The sequence below is a fragment of the Anastrepha ludens genome, chromosome 6 (genome assembly GCF_028408465.1).
Source record: "Anastrepha ludens isolate Willacy chromosome 6, idAnaLude1.1, whole genome shotgun sequence".
Lineage (NCBI taxonomy): Eukaryota > Metazoa > Arthropoda > Insecta > Diptera > Tephritidae > Anastrepha > Anastrepha ludens.
The window spans coordinates 16,972,417-16,994,532 of record NC_071502.1 but is presented as its reverse complement, the minus strand read 5'-3'; the positions used below and the strand labels follow the sequence as shown (position 1 = coordinate 16,994,532).

At 37.7% G+C, this 22,116-nt stretch overlaps 1 protein-coding gene across 1 annotated transcript in view; it reads right to left on the bottom strand.

The window, feature by feature from the left end:
- LOC128867936 (homeobox protein orthopedia) overlaps window positions 1–22,116 on the bottom strand; it is a 48,699-nt gene that overhangs the window by 6,264 nt on the left and 20,319 nt on the right. Inside the window, exon 3 of the mRNA XM_054109575.1 lies at window positions 21,570–21,699. Within this exon, the coding sequence (XP_053965550.1) occupies window positions 21,570–21,699 (130 nt within the window). The remainder of the gene's footprint in view (window positions 1–21,569; window positions 21,700–22,116) is intronic.

The following is a 22,116-nucleotide window of genomic DNA, read 5'->3' as shown; positions in this document are numbered from 1 at the left end:
TAAAAGGTATGAAGTGAATTAAAGAGTGGTTTTATAAAACTGGAAAAAACGTACGAAATACTGGTCTCAGAATTAACACCGCGAAAACGAAGTTTATGGTCCTACCCAGCTCCGGTTTAAGGTATGATGGCCTGCTGAACCGAGACTATGCATTCGCGAGTGTACAAGAATTTACCTATCTGGATACCAAAAATCTCAGCCAATAAGGATACATCATTGACAATAAATGATAGAGTTTCAGCAGCAAATAAGTCTCACTTTTCTGATTTGAAGCTGCTTAAGTCTAAATTATTGCTTCGCAACCAAAAGTTAAGGATAAACAAAACCTTGATCCGCCCGGTGCTTAACTTTGGTGGCGAACTATGGACGCTAAAAACTACTTTTTTTTTTTTTTTTTATTTTACTTTTTATTTGTTTATTGAATCTGCCTTTTCAAAGGCCTCACAATAAGTATTCAAATCTTAGAACTAAAAGAAATTTTTTTTTTTTTTATCTCATTTTCTACAATAAATAATTATCAAATGGCCCTCTACTCATCGGGGTGGTAGGTCATTTCTTCGAAGCCTGGTCGTATGTTGTGTACTCAGGAGTTGACGTGCGAACGGGTTCGGGTGATCTTGCAATTTCAACTGATAGTATTCACGAACTTTTTTGAATACTTCCTTCACCATCGGTACATTTAGGTCCCTATGGATGTTGTCGTTTCTTATATACCACGGCGCTCCAGTTATGGTTCTTAAAATTTTCGACTGTGCTCTCTGTATAAGATCGATACTGGAACTACTGGCCGTTCCCCACAATTGGATTCCATAAGTCCAAATTGGTTTCAAAATTGCCTTGTACAAGAGGACTTTACAGTCAAGGCTCAATCTTGATTGCTCATTAATTAGCCAGTGAAGGTTTGAAGCTTTGATTCTCATATTAAGCCGCTTTGCCTCGATGTGGCGTCTCCATGTTAAACGCCTATCTAGGTGAACGCCAAGGTATGTGACGTGATCAGACTGTGGTATGCATACGTTGTTAAGGGTAACCGAGGGACAGTCTCCTCTTCTAAGCGAAAATGTGACATGTTTACTTTTTATTTCGTTCACTTTTATTCTCCATTTTTTCAGCCACTTTTCTAAAAGTCTGAGATATTTATTTAGCTCTCTAGATGCCAGAGACGGATCATTTTGAGAACTAAGCACAGCGGTGTCGTCAGCGAATGTAGATATAGTCAAACTATCGCACTCGGGCAGATCAGAAGTATAAATTAAATACAAAATTGGGCCTAGTACACTGCCTTGAGGGACACCAGATTCAATTTCATATTCATGAGTCACATAATCGTTGCATTTTACTCTGAAATGTCTGTTTGTTAAGTACGATTCCAGAACTTTGTGTGTAATAGGTGGCAAACAGCGTTTTATTTTATGTTTGAGACCCTCATGCCAAACTTTGTCAAATGCCTGTGCCACATCTATAAAAATTGCTGAACAGTATTTTTTAAGTTCAAAACATTTTCTTATTTCCGCAGTTAACCGATTTACTTGCTCGATTGTCCCATGTTGTTCTCGGAAACCAAACTGATGTGGAGGGACTATATTACGTTCGTTTAAAAACGGCATCATTTTGTTTCTCAAAACTTTTTCAAATAATTTTGACAAACACGGCAACAAACTGATTGGTCGATAGGACGATGGCACATTTAAGTCTTTGCCCGGCTTAGGAATCATTATTATTAAAGACGTTTTCCAGCTCTTTGGAAAAATGCCTACCTCGATGATTGCATTAAATATTACAGACAGCACAATTATAGCGACTTGCGGTAGATTTTTTATCATTAATGGTGTTATTGCGTCATAACCTGGCGCCTTTTTCACCTTAAGATTCTTGTTAATAACTGCCTGAATATCTTCAGGAGCTATGTTGATTGGTTCTGAGTTTAACGATGCGTTGCCACTACTTTCTTCTAGTATTTGTTCATTTGCAGAAGAATTTGGTTGGAAAACATTACTCAGATGATCGGCGAATATCGACGCTTTATCTTCAGCGCTACGAGCCCATGTACCGTCAGGTTTTCTTAGGGGGCTTTGTACTTCTACTGGCGTCTTAATGGTCTTAGCTGCTTTCCATATAGAAAAATTTGTGTGCTTTGTATTGGATAAGCTCTCAATATAATAGGACTATGAATAAGTTGTGCGGTTTTACAACAGATGGCGTAACTTGATTATTATTCCATCGATCCACATTTCCAAACATTCATTGGAGAGCTACTGTCGTAAGGCACAAACGTCAGTATAAGTTTTTTATTTGAAGCGTAAACAACAATATTTTTACCACACTTGAAAATGTCGAATTTCGTGCCAAATAATGTGTTTTTGCGGGGAATTCTTCTTCATTATTTTAATATGAAGAAAAAAGCAGCCGAAAGTCATCGTATCTTGGTGGAAGTTTATGGTGAGCATGCTCTATCTGAGCGAACGTGCCAGAAGTGGTTTGCACGCTTTAAAAGTGGTGATTTTGGCTTGGAAGACGAAGAACGCGAGGGTGCGCCGCCAAAGTTCATGGATACCGAATTGGAGGAATTGCTCGATCAAGATCCGGCTCAAACGCAAGAAGAGGTTGCAAAAACTTTGGGAGTTGATCAATCAACCATTTCCAAACGTTTAAAAGCCATGGGAATGATCCGAAAGGTAGGCCATTGGGTGCCGTATGAATTGAAGCCAAGAGACGTTGAACGCCGTTTTATGGCATGCGAACAACTGCTTCAACGGCACAAAAGAAAGGGTTTTTTGCATCGAATTGTGACTGGCGATGAAAAGTGGGTCCATTACGACAATCCAAAACGTCGGGCAACGTATGGATACCCTGGCCATGCTTCAACATCGACGTCGGCGCAGAATATTCATGGCCTGAAGGTTATGCTGTGTATCTGGTGGGACCAACTGGGTGTTGTGTATTATGAGCTACTGAAACCGAATGAAACGATTACGGGGGATGTCTACCGACGACAATTGATGCGTTTGAGTCGAGCACTGCGAGAAAAACGGCCGCAATACGCCGATAGACACGACAAAGTTATTTTGCAACATGACAATGCTCGGCCACATGTTGCACAAGTGGTCAAAACATACTTAGAAACGCTCAAATGGGATGTCCTACCCCACCCGCCGTATAGTCCAGACCTTGCGCCATCCGATTACTATCTCTTCCGATCGATGCAACATGGCCTGGCTGACCAGCACTTCCGTAATTACGATGAAGTCAAAAAATGGATCGATTCGTGGATTGCGGCAAAACCGACCGAATTTTTCACAAAGGGAATCCGTGAATTGCCAGAAAGATGGGAAAAAGTAGTAGTAAGCGATGGACAATATTTTGAATATTAAATTTGTAACCATTTTACGTCAATAAAGTTTCAAATTTCGAAAAAAAACCGCACGAACTTATTCATAGTCCTATTAGTTTTTGTTTTTACGATCTTCGTCCAAGTGAAGTGCACTTCGCAGTTTTCTATTTGCAGCAGACAGCCTTTGCTTAGCACCAGGGGATCTGTTTTGTTGCCATTCTCTTCTTAACCTTCTTTTTTCCAGTAGTAGTCCTTCAATTTCAGAGTTGGAGACATTTGTGGCAAATTTTGGACTTAATTGGTATTTAGAGTGCTCTAAAGCTGATGACATCACAAACGTGAAGTCATCAACAGATTTTTCAATTTCAGCCTCGATATGAACTACAGGATTTGTGTTAATGTGGCTGCTAATAAATTTTTTGTACTTCAGCCAGTTTGTTTTATATTTAGAGTCAATTGCAGAGCCAGGTATATTAGCGTAATAGGTTAATATTACTGGGGAATGATCTGATGATAAATCATACGACGTTTCTGTAGTGACTGAGTTTCGATTTATATTTCTCGATATAGCAAAATCTATGAGGTCAGGAACTTTTTTAGGATCAGAGGGCCAATAGGTGGGATGTCCAGGAGATATGACATCCAATTCGTTTTTTCGATCAACTAAAGTCTTATATAGCTGCCTACCTTTGGGATTCACTAATCGTGAGCCCCAATACGTGTGTTTTGCATTATAGTCGCCACAAGCTAGAAAACGGTATTGAAAGAAAAATATTGCGAAAAATATATGGGCATGTAAGACTGCAAGACGGCACCTATCGATTTAGATATATGTAATCATGAGCTGGAACTATTAGCAAACAAAAAGTGGAAGAGAGAAGAAAACGCCCCAGAAAACTATGGCTCGCAGACATGGAACTTGACCTTGGAAAGCTAAACGTGCGGCGTTGGAAGGAGGTAGTCTTAGATAGAGACAAGGTTGTGAATGAAGCAATGGCTCACCAAGGTCTATGATGCTAAGATGCAGAAGAAGAAATGGCGTACGGTTTATCTATGCGTTATTTCTCAGCAGGAATCTATTTCATCATATCTCGCCTTGCATGCTCATCTGTCATTGTTACACCAGTTTGATTTCTCTTAGTCAGATCTGACAAGGACTTCAATTAAAATCGATCTAAATGTAAATTGAACACCAATGAAATACTAATCACCTTTAATAGTTCCCTAAAAGCGATCGTTAATTTTCTTCCAAAAGATATTCAACGTAAATTAGTTTCTCATTCCATAGCTCGTAAAAAATGATGTTCACTTTGGGAAATGTTTTACCAGCTTCCATCTTAATTTAAGTCCTCGTAAAAGTCCAGTCCTCCGGTTGAAAATTAAAAGACAGTGGTCGAAGCGGTATTCGAAATACTAACTGATAGCTACTACTTTCCATAAAGCGATTCCATGCCAGGAGATTCTAGTAATCATTCCTGGAAGTTTCATAATTGGATCCCCATAACCTTTCGACCCGAGCCAACTGATAAGTAGTCACGCACAAAATCCGTGTTCGAGTACTGTGGTAACCTGTAAGTCTACCAACAAAATGTAGGTCTATCAATAAAATGTGAAGCTTCTGAATTTTCTACCCACTATGGAAACTCGGCAGCCAGTATAACTCGAGTAGGATTTAAAGACTACGACCCTATAAAACTTCATATCAAAATCTCTTGTTCAGTCAGTTGGTTAACTTACTAGCAGAATATGGGATATGTCTCGAAGTAGAACACAAAAGTACTCAATAATATTTATTACACCAACTAGTAGGAAAACGGTTTTGGGTCTTAAGTAATACCGAATTTATAAAACATGCGTCCGACCAGCACTCAGCTATGCCGTTGAAACCCGAACAGACGCAAAAGGCAAGCAATGAACAAGGTTGAGATGGCAACATTGTGATCAATCACAGTACATACGCGCAGAGATCTTAAGCGAAATGCAGGGATTAAAGGGATATGCGACACGCAAAACATTGGTAGGTGGAGCCGAAGACGAAGAAGGGAATGGGAAAATCACGTCCTACGCATGCCCGACAATACGTTGGCTAAATAAGTAATGGCGGGAAAGCCGTCATAGTCATATGAGGCCGCCCTCCTAAACGCTGGAATAAGTCTTGGACATCCAGCTCTATCGATAACTCTTATTCTTTTACATACAATATAATCCAAATAAATTGTATCTCTTGTACAAAAATTGTTGAGGAGCACGATTTAATCCTACAATAAAGAAGAAGATGAAGATATAACCATTAGGCAAATAGCTAATAGGGTAATAGCTGCGCTGGGTATCAGAGACTCGCCTGGAGTAGCACAGCCGATCATTATCTACGCTGACAGCCAAGTTGTCATTAAACCTCTGCAGTATCATAACACTTCCTCCAAAGTAGTACTGGAATATAGAAGTATTCTAAATGAGCTGATTAAGTAGTGTACCACGAATATTGTCCGGGTGACTGGGCGCAGATATTTTTCCGGAAATTGCATTGCCTTTCAATTAGCTAGGAAGGGAACTAATCTTATAAAAGTCAACTCTGCTCAATATGTCGGAAAGAGTTCTGGATCAGGTTGATTTTTATCGCACAGGCCAACAATAGACGGAACACGGAGCTCACTTGTGAGGTAACTCGACACATGTGACCGGGAGGGAGTAAGCACAAAACTAGCTCCATCATCAATCTAGTCCGATGTCATTGAGATCATCCGATGACACTGCTTAATGGTAAGTGTATGGGAATTTCCTCTAACGGCTCCTGCAGAAATGAGGAGGAAGTAGAGAGTGTCGAAAACTTGTTCTGCCACCAACCCGCTGGTACCAGAACGTGCTGACTAAACTCTTACTTCTTTGGATGTCTGGCAGACTTCGAATCCGCAGTTGTTCACCCAATATATATATATAAATATAATGGGTGTTTGGCCGAGCTCCTCCTCCTATTTGTGGTGTGCGTCTTGATGTTGTTCCACAAATGGAGGGGCCTACAGTTTCAAGCCGACTCCGAACGGCAGATATTTTTGTGAGGAGCTTTTTCATGAAAGAAATACACTCGGAGGTTTGCCATTGCCTGCCGAGGAGCGACCGCTATTAGAAAAATGTTTTTCTTAATTTTGGTGTTTCACCGAGATTCGAACCAACGTTCTCTCTGTGAATTCTGAATGGTAATCACGAACCAACCTATTCGGCTACGGCGGCCGCCAATATTTCATCGTTTATTAGAGAGACGAAGTGGTTTCACTATATTACATAGGAGCATTGAGTATAAAATAATGTAATCACAATGATCTTCCAGACCTAAGTTAAACTCTCTATACCCTCGTGAAGAAAGGCAATTACCCTAGTCTAATCTAATCGTATACTAATCTATTCCGCAATAGCCAAATGGGTTGCTACGTGACTACCATTCGGAGGTGGGTAGGCTCGAATTTCCGTGCATGAAATATCAAAATGATAGAAAAAGTGTTTTTTTTTCTAAATAATAGCGGTCGCCCCTCGGCAGGCAACGGCACACCTCCGAGGATATTTCTGTTAAGAAAAAGCGCCTGATTAAAATCCATCTGCTGTTCGGAGGGCGCTTGAAACTGTATGCCCCACCAGGTTTCTGCCTTGAAAGCTCTCAGAAAAACTCATCTGCCACTCGGAGGGGCCGTAAAACTATTCGTTCCTCCATTTGTAGAGCAACATCCAGACGCACGCCCGAAATAAGAAGAGGAGCTCCACCAAACACCCACAAAGGGTGTAAGCGCCAATTATTTATTTCATGTTGATTTACGCCCATCTTCTTAAGGGGGAAACCGTTTTAGATCGATCAAAAAATCAATTTTTTTTTATTCTATAAATCGTTAGTATAACTACTCAAGAATATGTGGTAAAGATTTTAAAGCGAAATTCGCATTATTACCGATTCTATGAGCACTTAAGTCAGTGCCCGTGTTAGTTAGAACGACGTTTTTCTCGAAACTACTTTTTTTCAACTGGTGGGAATTCTAGCTTAAAAAGTTATCGACCAATCGTTCTAAAATTTTTCGGGATTTTTTCCTTATTCAATTCTAATCTATATGAACCTAATTCTGGGACTATATTATTATTTAAATATGGTTTTTTAAACAAAATAGATGAAAAAATATGAAATAAAAAAACTACTTTGAGTTCAAGTGCCTCAAAAGCATGCAATTTTCAATATTTTTTTACCACAATTAGGTTCATATTCTTAGAAAATATGTGTTAATAAAAAAAAGTTGCTGTTGATTTCAGAGAAAAATTGCAACTTCAGGAATTCCCACCAGCAAGACACTCAGATACCGATCGTCCATGGCCAGCACGCTCTAACGCCACTATCTCCCGCGGAAATAGCTTCAACAAAATTTAAAAGTGTACCTAAAAATATAAATAAAGTATCCTCTAAACTTAAACATTTTTTGATTATTTCTTCTTTGTTAAAAAAATTTTCGAAAAACATCAAAATTTTGGCTTCCTAAACCGGTTTCCCCCTTTAAAGGATTTTTAAAAAAGTCAAGGTGTTTGATTTCTCTCAAAGTTGACGAGATAAACCTAATGCTTCATAGCTGTTTCGAATCACAAAGCATGTCTCGAATATTCTGTATAATTTGTATTTTGAGGTTTAGTTTAGTACTCCTGAATTCACTTTAAAACTAATAAGTGGGCCTTTTACAAGGTAAAGTTTCTATTTGGTCACAAGTGTTTCCCAATATCACTCAGAGAAGCCAAATCCAGTCGAAAAGCAATGCATTTAGGGATGGTGTCAAAATCCGATTTTCTGCCGTTGAAGAAAATCCCTAAGCCTGAAACACCTTGTCTTCATTGCACTGTTGTTGCTGTTGTTTGTGTAGTAGTGTGTCAATTTAGTTCTTCCAACTTTACTCATTCCTAAGAAGTATAAATTGGCTCTCTCGCCATGAGCTTTTACACACACATACACAGCGCATATTTACATATTGTAAGTAGTCGAATTTCATGCTGGGCGTGGATGTAAAACATTTCCGCTTACATGTATGCAGATGACAGGGTGCAATTCGAGAGGGCAAGCACAGTTGTGCACTGCCATTCACACGAGTCCCTATACCCGTATCCCAAGACTTTAAACAGATAACTGCTTAAGTGCCCAGATCCTTTTGATGCGTTGCTCACCTTGTGTTGTGGCTTGGGCGTGTCTGCGGCCAATGTGAATGCGTGTGTGTGCGTGTGCTTTTTGCGGTGAGGTATTAAGAAAATTAATTGTTTGTAAGCAAATTTGCACAAAGCCAAGGACCGTAAAGCGGTCCATCATCCTTCACAGCTGTGGCACAACAAAGAACCAATACGCTGAGATTTTGTGTTGTAAAGTTCACAAAGTTGAAAATTTCAAATTGGCTAACATTTAAACTGTTTTATGATGCCATTGTAAATTGCCAAAGTTGGTGGTTTGAGGCGAGTGAGAGGGCATAAAGAAGGTAGAGGACATATGAGCTGATGGAATTTCAAACAAGTTACATACGCCAACTTCACAGCCCAGTGCGAGTATAGAAACGAGTATAGTTAGGGCGTAATTTCAATAAGCAACAGCAACCGGCTCCCACCCCAAAGGCAATCAGCCAACGACAGGCGACCGTCGACCGTCAAGCAACGAGCGTTGTTGGTGGCTGCGTCGACTGTTCGCCAACAATGCAAGCAGCAATGCGAGAATAAAATTAGTAATGATTTCCTGGCAATAATTGCTCTAAATGCTACCGTCTCTCCAGACGACAGAATACCACCAAAAGAGGAGTGGTGGTGGCACACAACGAGCAACGGCACAAGGGAGGAGATACGCAAAGACTATTATTGCAATAATGAAGATGCGTTGGATGGTTGGGTGTGGGCGGTTGGCTGTTGGCGGTTGAGTTGTCTAGCAGTGAAGATAATGTTGACAACAGCAGTGTGCTTCAAGTCCTCGAGCAATTGTCAGACTCTTACGCACATGTGTATGTGTGTGTGTATGCTCTGCTCAAATGTGTGGTATAAATTTTTGAATAAATGCAAATGCATGAGTATTTTAATTGTTACAAGGACTACTATAATGTCGAGTTATTATTTGTATCATTTTCTTGCGCAGAGATGAAATGGAAAATGTGAATAATTGTGCTAAAAGCTTTGCGTTATTCGTTTATGCAAAAAAAAATCAAAAAACGTCGGATGTGTTGCACGTTTCCGGGTAATTTTGTGTGCTGAGATGCTTGATGCCTGATTTCAACAGCAATGATAGATAATTCATGAATTTCTTTTGAACTTTACGTAAATTAAAAAAAAAAAAATTCAAATGCAGAAGCCCCAAATGTCACTGTGCTTGTATTCAACAACGCATACGTAAGAAGAAGATGGAATTATGACCTCTACGAACTGAAATATGCACTAAAGAAATGGACAGAGAAAACGTCCTAAAATATTTTTTATATAACGACTGCATTCGATTTGCCAAGTCATACGTTTGGACGAAGCTGCGCCAATGAAAATATGAAGTGCCTGCTTGCAGGAACCCCATTTAAACAAAAAACGCCTCTGTGCCTGCGTGCACAATGGAAGAATCGAGTTCAGAGGGACCTGTCTGAATCCTTTTATGAATAACTGCAGAGCTATCTTGGGAAAATTTACATATAAAACTAAAATTAGCAAACATTCGGCATACGCCGCTCTGCGCTTAAGGCAAAATGCATAGGAAAGAGTAGTGAACAATACAATAACAAATCAGCAGATACAGAAATCAGAGATTAAACATTCTTCATCTTAGTTTTACTTCTTATTCCCGCTTATCCTGCTTAGTGGAGTTTTGTACCTAACGAACATAACCCAAAACAGCAAATGTTCCTTTTGTTTTCACAATAACTTAACAAAATCTTAATTTGAATAAAGCAGAGCAATACAAAACAATTTAAAGTTTTATAGCATAAAAGCAGTGCTTCAATCGAGTCAGTCCTTTTTACTTTGTTGCAGTTCGAAAATTATATTTATGATTTTTTAATACATTTGGGCTTATCGGACGTACTTCCGATTACTTCAGGTCCGGCATTAGATGATCTGGTTAGTCTACCACCACTTATGTTTTCATGCAAGGAGAGACCTTGAAGGCCATCTGTAGGCTGAAACACAATGGAAATTGGTACGGCCCTGTCCGGCATTGGACAACGGGGTAGGCATGGACTTCGATCCAACGTACCTCGCCATGCTACTTGACTCCATGCCATCCAGAATCGTGCTTGAAAAGAGATACAGTTTGGTGCTGCCAGAGGCTTAATTGTGATCAAACTTTGAAAATGAGCCAGGAAAACACCGTTTTCACATTTTCACGGATGGCCTCAGGACCGAGCACGGTTATAAGTGGAATCCATCGGAACAAAACTACACTTTGCTCTTGGAATGCACGCATCTGTGTTTCAAGCGGAGGTCTATGCTGTGTGCGAGGAACTTTGTTGTGGAAAACAGATGGAGAGGCAGATCTCTGTGTGCAAGCATAGTTGAGTACTGTAAATCCATGCTGAACTATGTCGATAGACATAATATCCCGATGCTAACTTGGGTCCCGGGACACGTAGGTATCGCGAGTAACGAGATATGTGGCTCTTTAGCTAGAATAGGCCCGGAGCCCGTTCTACCACTCCCTTCTGCAGCCATTAAAGCTACGGTTAGCTAGCTTGGCTGGCTAAAAGAGGCTGCAGATGGACAAAACCGATGTTACCTGTCATATACGACCGACTGTCGCCGTTCCTCCTATCACTGAACAGGGGGGACTGTAGACAGCTGATTGGACTGATAACGGGCCACTTTCTAGGGGTAAAGAACATGGAAAAGGTGGGCATCTCAGACAGTGTACTCTGCTCAGCTTGTGAAGAGGAGGATGAGAAGGCGGACCACTTTCTGTGTGTCTGTCCCGCCTTCGCTCAAATCAGGCTTGAGGTATTTGGCACTGATGCAATAAGAAGTGACCACCTTGACTCCTTGGCATCACAAGATCTACTCAGATTTCTTCGGAGGTGTGGTAAATTTAAAGAGGAGTAAAAAGGAAACCCGAGTGAAGTACACTGCATTAAATTATGTATGTGTGCTGAACTTGCTAGTCTGTCCCGACAAAAAAAAAAATATATTGAAAAATAGTATTAAAAAATTATAATGATATAAAAAAAAGTAAAATGGGTTCGCTAGCCCTATACTCGGAATTTTCCTCTTCCGCCGGCCCTGCATGATGATGATGACTCAAGCCTACAAATAAGACAAAATTTCAAAAAAATTTCACACCTTGTCCAAAATACTTGCCTCGCTTGACGTGGAGTAAGCTCTACTACATTCTGCCTGCATGATACCCAGCCTAAACTAGCACTTAATTTTTATATAATAGCAACTCTGATTCATATTTTTTTATTGAAATGTGGAATACAGGTAATTGAAATTTATATCTCTATCTAAAAATTAAATCATTCGTGTTGGTGTGTTTACTACGTTTTTATAATCTTATGATTTGCTCTGATTAACAGGCTGTTACCATTTATTTTCACAACTTCCAACGATATCCACTACATAGCCCTCTTCAAAGTTTTTGTTCAAACAATTTTTCAGTTATACATCCATCTATTAATTCCAGTAAAAATGTATCAGCTTATCAATAGCCATGTAGCAATAAATGTGTGTGTGTGTACACTTCATATGTATTCGTATGGAAGTGTGTGCTTACAAGTAGTTGTGGGCAAGAACATATTTATTTTCAGCCCTCCAACCCCATCAAAACAAATAATGATGGATATAAATACAAATTGTCTGGCACTAAACCAGTTAGTTACCAGCAGTCAGTTCCAAGCAAACATACCGACATGCATACGGCGTACACATACACACACATGCATGCCACTATTACCATGCATGTGAAACAACTTTGTTCGGTGTATTTGCATGTGTGGCCAATGCGATTGTATCATTTTTTATGGATTTCATTTTTTTTCAGTCTTTTTTTTCGCTCAATTTACCGCCAGTCGCTCATGTCCTTCCAAGTGCATTAAATCCGAAAATAATTGCCATCTTCATGCCAACATGTTATCCGCAGCGAGGGGCGCTGAATCCACGCGCCCCTTAAAATACAGCACACATGGATGTGTGTGTGTGTGTACATATTTATGTGTGAGAGAAGACACCACTCGCAAAGGATCATTTAATGTGCATACAAAACTCAATTGATTCAATGGCAAACAACAGCAACAATTACAACAACCACGCACGTACATATGTATGAATGTATGTATGTGGTTGAAAAGGGACACAACATTAACGGGGAAAAAATTGCGGTACTTGTGAACGATTTACTGACTACTAATCGGTGTATTTAAAAATGTTACAACACGCTCGAGCAGCCGTTCGTACGGTTATTCTCTAGCGGCCAGTCGATTGACAACTGACTGGTGGTTACCTATGCGCAGGTTATGGGAAAACGATTGAAGTGCGCGCGAGTGTGAGTGTGAGTGTGAGCGTGTATTATGTGATTTTTGATTTTTTCGCAAACAGAGAATATCAATGACCAATTTAGCTAACAAACAGATTTTTGATACGTAGATACCTACATATGTACCTATCCATGTGCGTGTGTGTGCAAGTGCTGAAACATTTTTAAATCGCAATTTTATGCTGTTGACGATAAGGATGTTACTATGTATACTCGTATAAGTACGTGAAGGGATCAGTCACGAGTGCCATTAAGCACCAATGTGTGTGTGTGTAAAGTCTATGGTTATTTTTTTTAACTTTTTTTTTAATTTCACTAAATCCGTTTTTTTTTTGTTTTTTTATTTCGTGTTTAAATTTCCAATGCGCTGTTATCGCACTTTGTTGTTATTCGCTTTTTATTGCCATTATTACTGTCCTTATTGCAGTAAAGGGGATTGTACGCGCGTTTTTGATATGATTGATCAGCGTGCAGACACAAATGAGGAGAGGGAGCGGTGAAGTGTTGTTGGCATATGTTCAGACACTCGATGTTTATAACAAATCTGTTCGTGGCGTTGTTAGGTCAAGTTAATGCGACAACAATAACAACAAATTCTAAAAACAGCCAATTTTAAATTGGCCTTCACGGCCTTTTTTTTTGTTTTAACCCAACACACATGCATACATATAGATATATGTATGAGTTGTATGCCAATAATGCGAATTTAAAAAGTGATTGAAGTTAGGCTGAAGAGATGTTGACAAGATAACAGGCTGCATAACTCGTATGCCGTAATAAAGTAAAGGATGATCAAATTAGAAAATTAGTCAAACTAATATTATATTACGAGTACAGGGTGGTCTATATAGTGGTTTCTTTTTAAGAATTCCAAAATTATATTAGTTTGGAGAAAACAGGATTGATGGGATCGATATCTCGTAAAGTGTCGATCCAATAATTTTAAGTTTATGTTCGTTGTCAATGTGACATTTAACACTAAAAAAAATTCGCTTGCTGTTCTTTGTTTGTTCCATTCAGTTGTGGGTTACAGAGTATTAACAATGGAAGTCAACAAAGAGAAAATTTGGTTCATTTTACAGTTTTTTTTTTGATAAAGGCGAAAATGCAAGCGAGACCGCTGAAATTTTGAATGGTGTTTATGGTGCCGATACTGAAACATCTGATTAAATGCAATTTTGGTTTCGCCGTTTCCATTCAAGCATTTTTAATGTTAAAGCAAATGTTGCCAATGTCGAAAAGGTCGATAAAATCACAGAAATAAACGAAGTAGACCGGCAGGTGCTTCATCTCGACTATGCTAATGGTAATGGTTGTACGGGTTAGGCTAAGGCCTTTATGCACTGCGACCAGATTGATCTATTATGCGCCCCTAATTACAGGGTTGCACATATTCGACGGGCCCGACGGATTTCGATGACTCTTTGGGCCCATTCCAATGGGCGTGGCTTGTCCGCAGGCAACAATCTTGCGTCAATTGAATCTTATACAGGAATAAATGCAAATCAATGCGGATAATTCGTTGTAAAGTGGTCCGAGCAATGCCCAACTGCTGAGAACGGCGATTTTGGGATGTCGCGACGCCTTGGTCGGTTTTGATTTGGTAAAGACGAAAATGCAAGCCAGGTCGGTTTGAATGTAAATTTCAACAATTTGGGAGCGCCGTATGGCGTGTACTGTTCCATGGTAAAAATCTGCTTGGACTGATGCTTCCAACGCGGTATGTCATTAAGCGGTCTGACGTCTCTGTCAAAAGATACAGGGTTGCCAGATGGGTCCGTCGAATATTGGCAACCCAGTACTTAATTATTTATTTGATAGTATACCGAGGAATCGAACCAGCTCCTTAGGAGGGAGCAATTGTAGATCTTCCTCCACTAGTAGGTACGAGCCCAGGATTCTGTGTCTGCTGTGGCCTAACGCCGCACAGTTGGTGATTAAGTGTTCCATAGACTCCTCTTCATCACAGCAGGACCTGCATGGTCTTGTGCTAGATAATTTTATTGTGCTAAAGTGTTTATTTGAAGGAAAGTGACCTGAGCACTTAGCTCCACAGAGTAATCTGAGGCCCTTTTTATCTAGGGTTAGAGCAGATTTTGCTCTGTTGACATTGAAGTTGAACAACTTTTTGGAGTGATTAAGGTCGCTTGTGCCGTTCCAGTGTTCCCTGATTTTTGTTGGGATCCATTTTTATGTTTTCTGTTTTATATTATTTTTGTTTGGTTCAATAAATAGGTCTTCTGTCTCTTTTTTTGGGATAAAAGTCTGCCTTCTCGCCTGTTAAGTTAGTTTGTTGATAAAACGACCCTAATATTTTTTGTATAGAAAGTTGTTAATGTTTAGAATAACATTCATTAATATTCATTAAATTTGTAAGTAGAAAGTACTAAAATTTATCTTCCTTCTAAAATCCATCTAGAAAAGTTAGCTTCGCATTTGATGAAGTGCTGCTATTATCTTTCAATTTTTCTCAACAAAACACTTGAATGAATTTGAAAATAAAAGATAATATCTACAATTAGATGGAATCCTTTCCATTCACATGGACCCACATTAGAAAAAAAAAATAAACTAATAAAATCATCGAACTTGCGCACCCTTATGTGAACTTTTCCACCAGGTCCCGTCACACAACAAAATTATCGCCAAAATCAATTTGAAAAAATCAATGATACCACTCGCGTGTACCTCAATTCAATCTAATGGAAAGCGTTATTAATAGCTCATCGTAACACTAATAAAAGGTGTTGAAAAAACGCAGAAATCTCACCCCTCTCATTTGCTCGTATGTATACACTCGCCTGCTTGTATTTTAATTGCATAGCCTATATGCAGGCGCATACATTGTTAACGCTAACATTTCTATTTCACTGCTACCTACTCACCCCAAATGCGATGACTGCAAATGTTATGTATACACAAAACGATTTAAAGTGTTTTAACGCTATTTACAAAAATTTAATACCTCACCATTCGTTCTACCAACAACCGCACGACAAAGCACACAGAGTTGCTAGTAAATTAAATTCTCAACAGTGCGCATGGTAAGAGCTATCCGCTTTGGATAAGCGCAGAAGCGCGTGCAGGATGTATTTTGTTGAGCAGCAGCAGTAAATCGGTACTTGACGTTATTCTTATGCAAATTACGCTTACATACAAAAACACGAAACCAAGCAAATCGCCAGAGTGACGTCAATCCTTAATAATTTATTTTCCCCTATACTAATTGAACTGCTTCATACTCATATCCGTTTAGCACTCACACTTGCATGTATGTATATTACATGTACAACAAATACATATTCAATGGGTGCTTGATTGTTACAATTGTTGGAATGTTAATTTGCATAATCAGCAACATAATTGGCTCTCACTACTGTTATTGCTACTACTCCGATTGCTTTGCTGGTGTACTTGTATTCTACTCAGTGCTTGGTATCTCTTTTACCCACGTAAGCATGCATTCATTCGAGTAGGATGTGTGTGTATATGAGCATAAATGTGCTAATTGGCCTATTAATTGTTGCAATTATTGCGAAAGTAATAAATAAAAGTCACTTTGCAATTAAACATCAATATTTATCCAGTTAATTTTCACTCAACATTATTATAACCAATTAAGCTGCATTTAATATAATATGCGATTATTTATTTACGTACGAGTATGTGGCAATGGAATTAATAATGAACACTTTCAAATGAATTGAATAAAATAGAGCGGCTCACAATAATATCAGCGCGACTTATTGCAAATTTTGATTGATTCTTTGTTTGATTTTTTTTTTTCTAAAAATATATGTCATTCATACTACAAAAAAAGGATTTCATTATTTTATACATTTGATAGAGCACCAGCCCATACTTCCGAACACGCAACCCAATAAAACCATCAATATTAAATTTTATAGTCAATTAGATTCATTAACCTCTGAGATATCGGAAGATAAGCAAATAAATCGAAAAAAAAATCTAGTACAGGAAAAATGTGATACCCCCCCGCGTTTCAGTTCCTCAGTTAGCAAAGGAAATCACCATAAATCCTTATGGTGTAAATCTCATCCGTTTGCAGTGACTCTCAAATGGCTTAGCTCATCCAAGCAAGATAGAGACTCAGTTGCAGACGATCAACGAAATGGCAGGTTTAGACCGACCAGTTGAGGTGCTGCTGTCAAATACTGTTGAAAAAGTCGAAAGCGTACGTCTTCTTTAAGCAATTTAGAGGAAATGTTTTATAATGTTCCAACAAAAACAACAACAACACCAATAATGTGTAACATAAAATGTTCCAACATCTGCGCAACGTTGCTGAAACATATTACCGGAGGAGAATTTTATGAACTCCATGTTAGATTTCATATGAGAAGATTTACCCAAAAGTCATCTTAACCTCCAAGGCACCTTTGTGCTAACCAACACCGCGAGGTAATTATCTCTCATAGTTTATTCCCATGACAATTACCGAATTATGTTACCGAAGCGACCCGAATCTAGCTTCGAACAAGAACTGTTTCAGCAACATTTCACTAACATTTATGGAAATGTTTATGTTATTACAACAACTATGTTTCATAGCAGATACGCGGGAAGCGTAGTAGTTAGTGCAAAGAGAGATATATCGTAATGCCAGACTGTGGGAAGTTTCCCTATTTGAGGTATAATTTGCAACAAAAATTTTTAAATGGAGAGAAAATCGGGCATTTGCACATTGAAAGCGACTTTCTTGTAAGGTAATTATCGATGCACATTTGATCGGAATTCAACTAAGAATAATTGTTCATCTTGCATAATTATAACCCCATACCTTGTGTTGGACTAAAATATCGAAACTTTTTGTGTGGCATATTCTAAAAGTACATCATCTTAAAAATATAAATTCAAAAAATCATAAAGACCGGAGCACTAGAACGAAAGTTACAGACCGTGGAAGCGCGCAACCTTTCTTGGAACGATAAGTGCACGCAAAACTTTAGGCGCGATTATCTCGAACTCGTGTTTTTTGAAAATTACCGTCACGGTGATCATTATTTATCAAAAACTAATATATTTAACCGATTTGCATTAACTGTTTTTTTGAATTATTCGAAGTTACAACCTCGTGAATTTGAACGGTTCACTTTTTATAAATATTTGCGTAGTTCCCTGGAATTATTCTTTAATTCTTTTTTAATTTTTCAACCCCTCAAAAATCGTTTTTTTTTTTTTGGTGCAAAGCGGCTTTCATATCGAGGAAATTTTTTTTGGGCAAGTAAACCGTTCGGATTTACTAAAAAACATTTTTCTACAATAATCATTAAATTTTTTTGATTTCAGTTGAGCTGCTCATGCGCTACCGTGATCACCGCAAGCCTCTTCTAAAAAACGACGTTTCGGGGGAGGGGCGATATCAACAATAAATAATAAAAATGTTTAAAATAAAAGCACCAAAATGTATTCTTCGAGAGTTACCTTTCAGTATGATATATGCCTCATTTGAATAAAAGTTCTAAAACATATTTATTTAAAAAAAATTATGACAATCGTCCATTTTTTCGGGCTCACAAAGTATATTATATAACCCTCACTCATACGGTACTATCAATTAATATTTTCACTCGCAATGTACTTTGATGACATCGACAAAAAATGCTTTCAGAAATTTCTTAAGGTCCAATTTTTACACTTCCGTGGCAATATTATTAAATAATGTTAATTTATAAATACGTACAGTGTAGCCTCTTTTAGGGCACGCCTCTATTAGCAGGTCAGTTCCCATGGGTGGACATTTTTCTTACACCAAGTCTTTTGTACCGAAAAAAGTTACCCTCCTTCCACTCTTAGATGGACAAAAGTTGATGGTGACTGTCCGCATAAGAGAGGGTTCACTGTATTTATTTGATGCTAATAATATATAAATAAAAAAATAAAACACAAAAGCTCCTCATAAAAAAATATGTGCCGTTCGGAGTCGGCTTGAAACTGTAGGTCCCTCTTCCACACCACAAAAACCCAAAAAGGGTGTACGCGCCAATTATATATATAGTACATATATAAATGCGAAGAAATCTTATCAAATTTGCGTTGGGTGGAAAGAGTTGTATTTATTAAAAAAGGTGCTTGCGTTTCTATAAAATTTCTGTTTTTTTTTTTTAAATAATTTCACGATGCTTTTTGATTGTATTTTCGAAGAATTTTTAGATCGAAATGTGGCGTTAAACCCGGTTAGCGACTTAATTCGCAATTATCTCAGTGCAACTAATGCGGATTGACAATTACACTTAATTTTCCTAATTCTAGCGGATTAGGGGAATTTTTGAAGGCAAGATTGCCGAAAAATTACACTTAAAATCCATTGTAAATGAAAAATAATGAAACTTTCGAAGAGAAGAACCAAAAATACTAGCGGCAATGTTAGTTTGCACTAACACATTCGAAATTACATTAATTGTTTTGACTTTGCGGAGCAGTTTAAGAAATTGCTATTTACAATTTTTTTTTAATAAATACTTATAACTATTTCTTAGTATCAGGACCAAATTTATTGCCTGCGATGCATCTTTTACCGACAAAACTATCCAATAAGCAAATAAGCTGTGCACAAATCCGCGTAAGAACCGTCTGCCACACAATTTCTATCACAATTTTAATCAGAATGCATCGCCAGTAATTCCGATTAACGCCACCGTCTGTCTATGCCATAAAAGTAATACGATAAAGCTTATTGGAATAAAAACAAAATAAACAAACAAAAACAAAAAAACCTTTATCCCCATGATGGGAAGCATAATAAGATGGCGCCTATCGTGGTACCGTTACTTTGCTCTAAGCGGATTTGACAATGAGTTACGTCATATTAGCACTACTAGTATGGCCAGATTACCATTTTCGTAACTTGATTTGATTGATTCTATTGTTATTTAGTCTCGGGATTTTCGTTCTTTCTTCATGACGTTTTTCTAGTCTGCTCTAATTAAAATGTAATGTTTATAATTTTGTAAACTATGAATTTTTTTTTGAAATTAGTTCGATAAATCCCTCAGTTTTATTTAGCTTAACTTTTTTTAACATCTGGTCGCATTGTTCGCGATTGCAGTTGTTGTTGGTGCTCTTCTGCTTTCAGCAGTCAAATCTCTCTCTCGCTACTGCATTGTTGCCTAGCTTTGGATATAAAAACGCACTAAAAAACCCATTTAAAGAAAATAAAATATCAAATTTTTATTGAATTACTTGAAGGACTTTGTAAACGTGACGAATTGTCTTAAAAATTTGCGTTTTTTTTAATTATGGTTATGTAATATTTTTTTTGTGTTATGATTATGTAATATTTAATTTATGAGTTTTTTGTTAAGAGAAACTCTTTTGTCAAGAGAACGACTTTTGTGCTATATTTGAGGTTATGTAACAAGATAAGGTACTCTTTTTGTAAAAATGTCGTTATGGTTTCTTCAGTATTTTCTGGTATTTTTTGTTTATTTTTACTATGAATACACCTCTCGATGCCCTATGCCCCACTAAGGATTGAGGACCGGAAGAAACGATTACACTTCTATGGTTTTAATTCGCATTCGGTAAATTCAAACGCTTTTTAAAATGTGTGAAAAGGTGTTCAAAGCTAAGAAAAGTTGAAAAAAGAATAGAAAAAGAATTTAATATTCTAACGTAACCTTAAAAGAAGCAAAAAATTAAATTTGCGCTTTCAAATTATCAAATTTTATAAGAATCAACAAATTTTCATTAGCACTAAAATCTTCTCAGAGTGACCTTTTTTAACCTTCTTTTAACAGTTTTTTTTTTTTTTGAAGTTACAGTTTCGGTAGCTTTATATTAAAAAAACAAAATAAACACCAAACCTAAAAAATTTTGCAATTTTATTATTTATAATTATAAAAAAGTACTAAATTTATTCCGAAGAGCAAATGGTTGGCAGCACTGCACAACTCGGCCAATGTGACGTCGCATACTCTCTGATGGGCGCAATCTTGTTTCTATCATTCTTGCTATATCTCTATTGTTGCTGTTTCCGTCTGGAAAATGAGCTTTGAAGCCTTTTGGGAATTTGTGGTTTTTTTAAGATGTGGGTAATTGAGAAATTTTCCACCGTTTTTGTAGGAAATTTTACTGAGATTGCTATCATCGCTGGGTTGGTGTAGTTATGAGATTGCATACTGCCTATAACGGATATAAAAGTACTTATGAGAAGTCCCTCACGGGTGTCAGCCCGGGTATAATAATATAATTTTGTTTAGAAAAAATATTGCATAGCTAAAACTTACATATACCAACCCACACCAGCAATACCAGCAATCAAATATCTCATGTGGCCTATAAAATTTCATCAGTTACAATAACAAAACGGATTAAAGCAGAAACAAACGCGTGTAAGTATCTCATCATCCACTTACAATCGAATTGACTCGCGTGATTGAACAATTGCACCATTAAGACACCCATTTTAGCCATTATAGGTGATATTAAAAGTTCTAAGTTCGGCAAGCAATCGTCATGGGAACATCAAAACACCAATAAAGTAGTTGGTATGCACGATTTTTTTTTCTTCTTTTTTTTTTTTTAAGTAACCCCGCACTACAGCTATCATCATTGTTTGCGACTAAAATGCGCTAATCCGAAAGTAATTACAAAATCAGATAACAATTCCCGCGCTTCAGCCGGCAACAGTTGCAAGCGCATATAATCGTCGCTATACCTATACAAATATATTTAGTATACGCGCGGAGTAGCAGATAATGAAATCGCAATTTGTCTTCTATTTACCTGTACACGTGCTTCGCTCAAATCCAAACGCATCGCCAGATCCTCCCTTGTGAAAACGTCCGGATACTGAGTCTTTTCGAAGGCGCGCTCCAATTGATGCAATTGAAATGTTGTGAATGTTGTGCGCGATCTAATGGGAGATTTCAAAGAAACAGAAAGAAAGGAAATTAATATTATTGTAAATGTAGTACAAAATAAAATCAAATAAATTAGTTCATTCGATGAGCGCATTACCCTCAATGAATAAAGAAGCCGCTTTGGTGACTTGCAAAGAAGTTAAATGTAAGCCGATCGCTTCTTAAAGTTTTTATTTATTTATTTGTTTATTTAATTGTTAAGCGTTTGAGGGTACAACTAAAGAAGCATTAAAGAATTTTTTAAGCGGATTTTAATTCAAAAATATAAAAATGGCATAAATAGAAAGCATTTCAATGAAGCATTCGAATCGAATCGATCGCAGTGGGGACTAGGCGCTGAGTTACTAATTTGATTGAAGTCATAAGCGATTGCAACAATTTTTTGCTAATTTTGAGTAAGATCAAAAAAA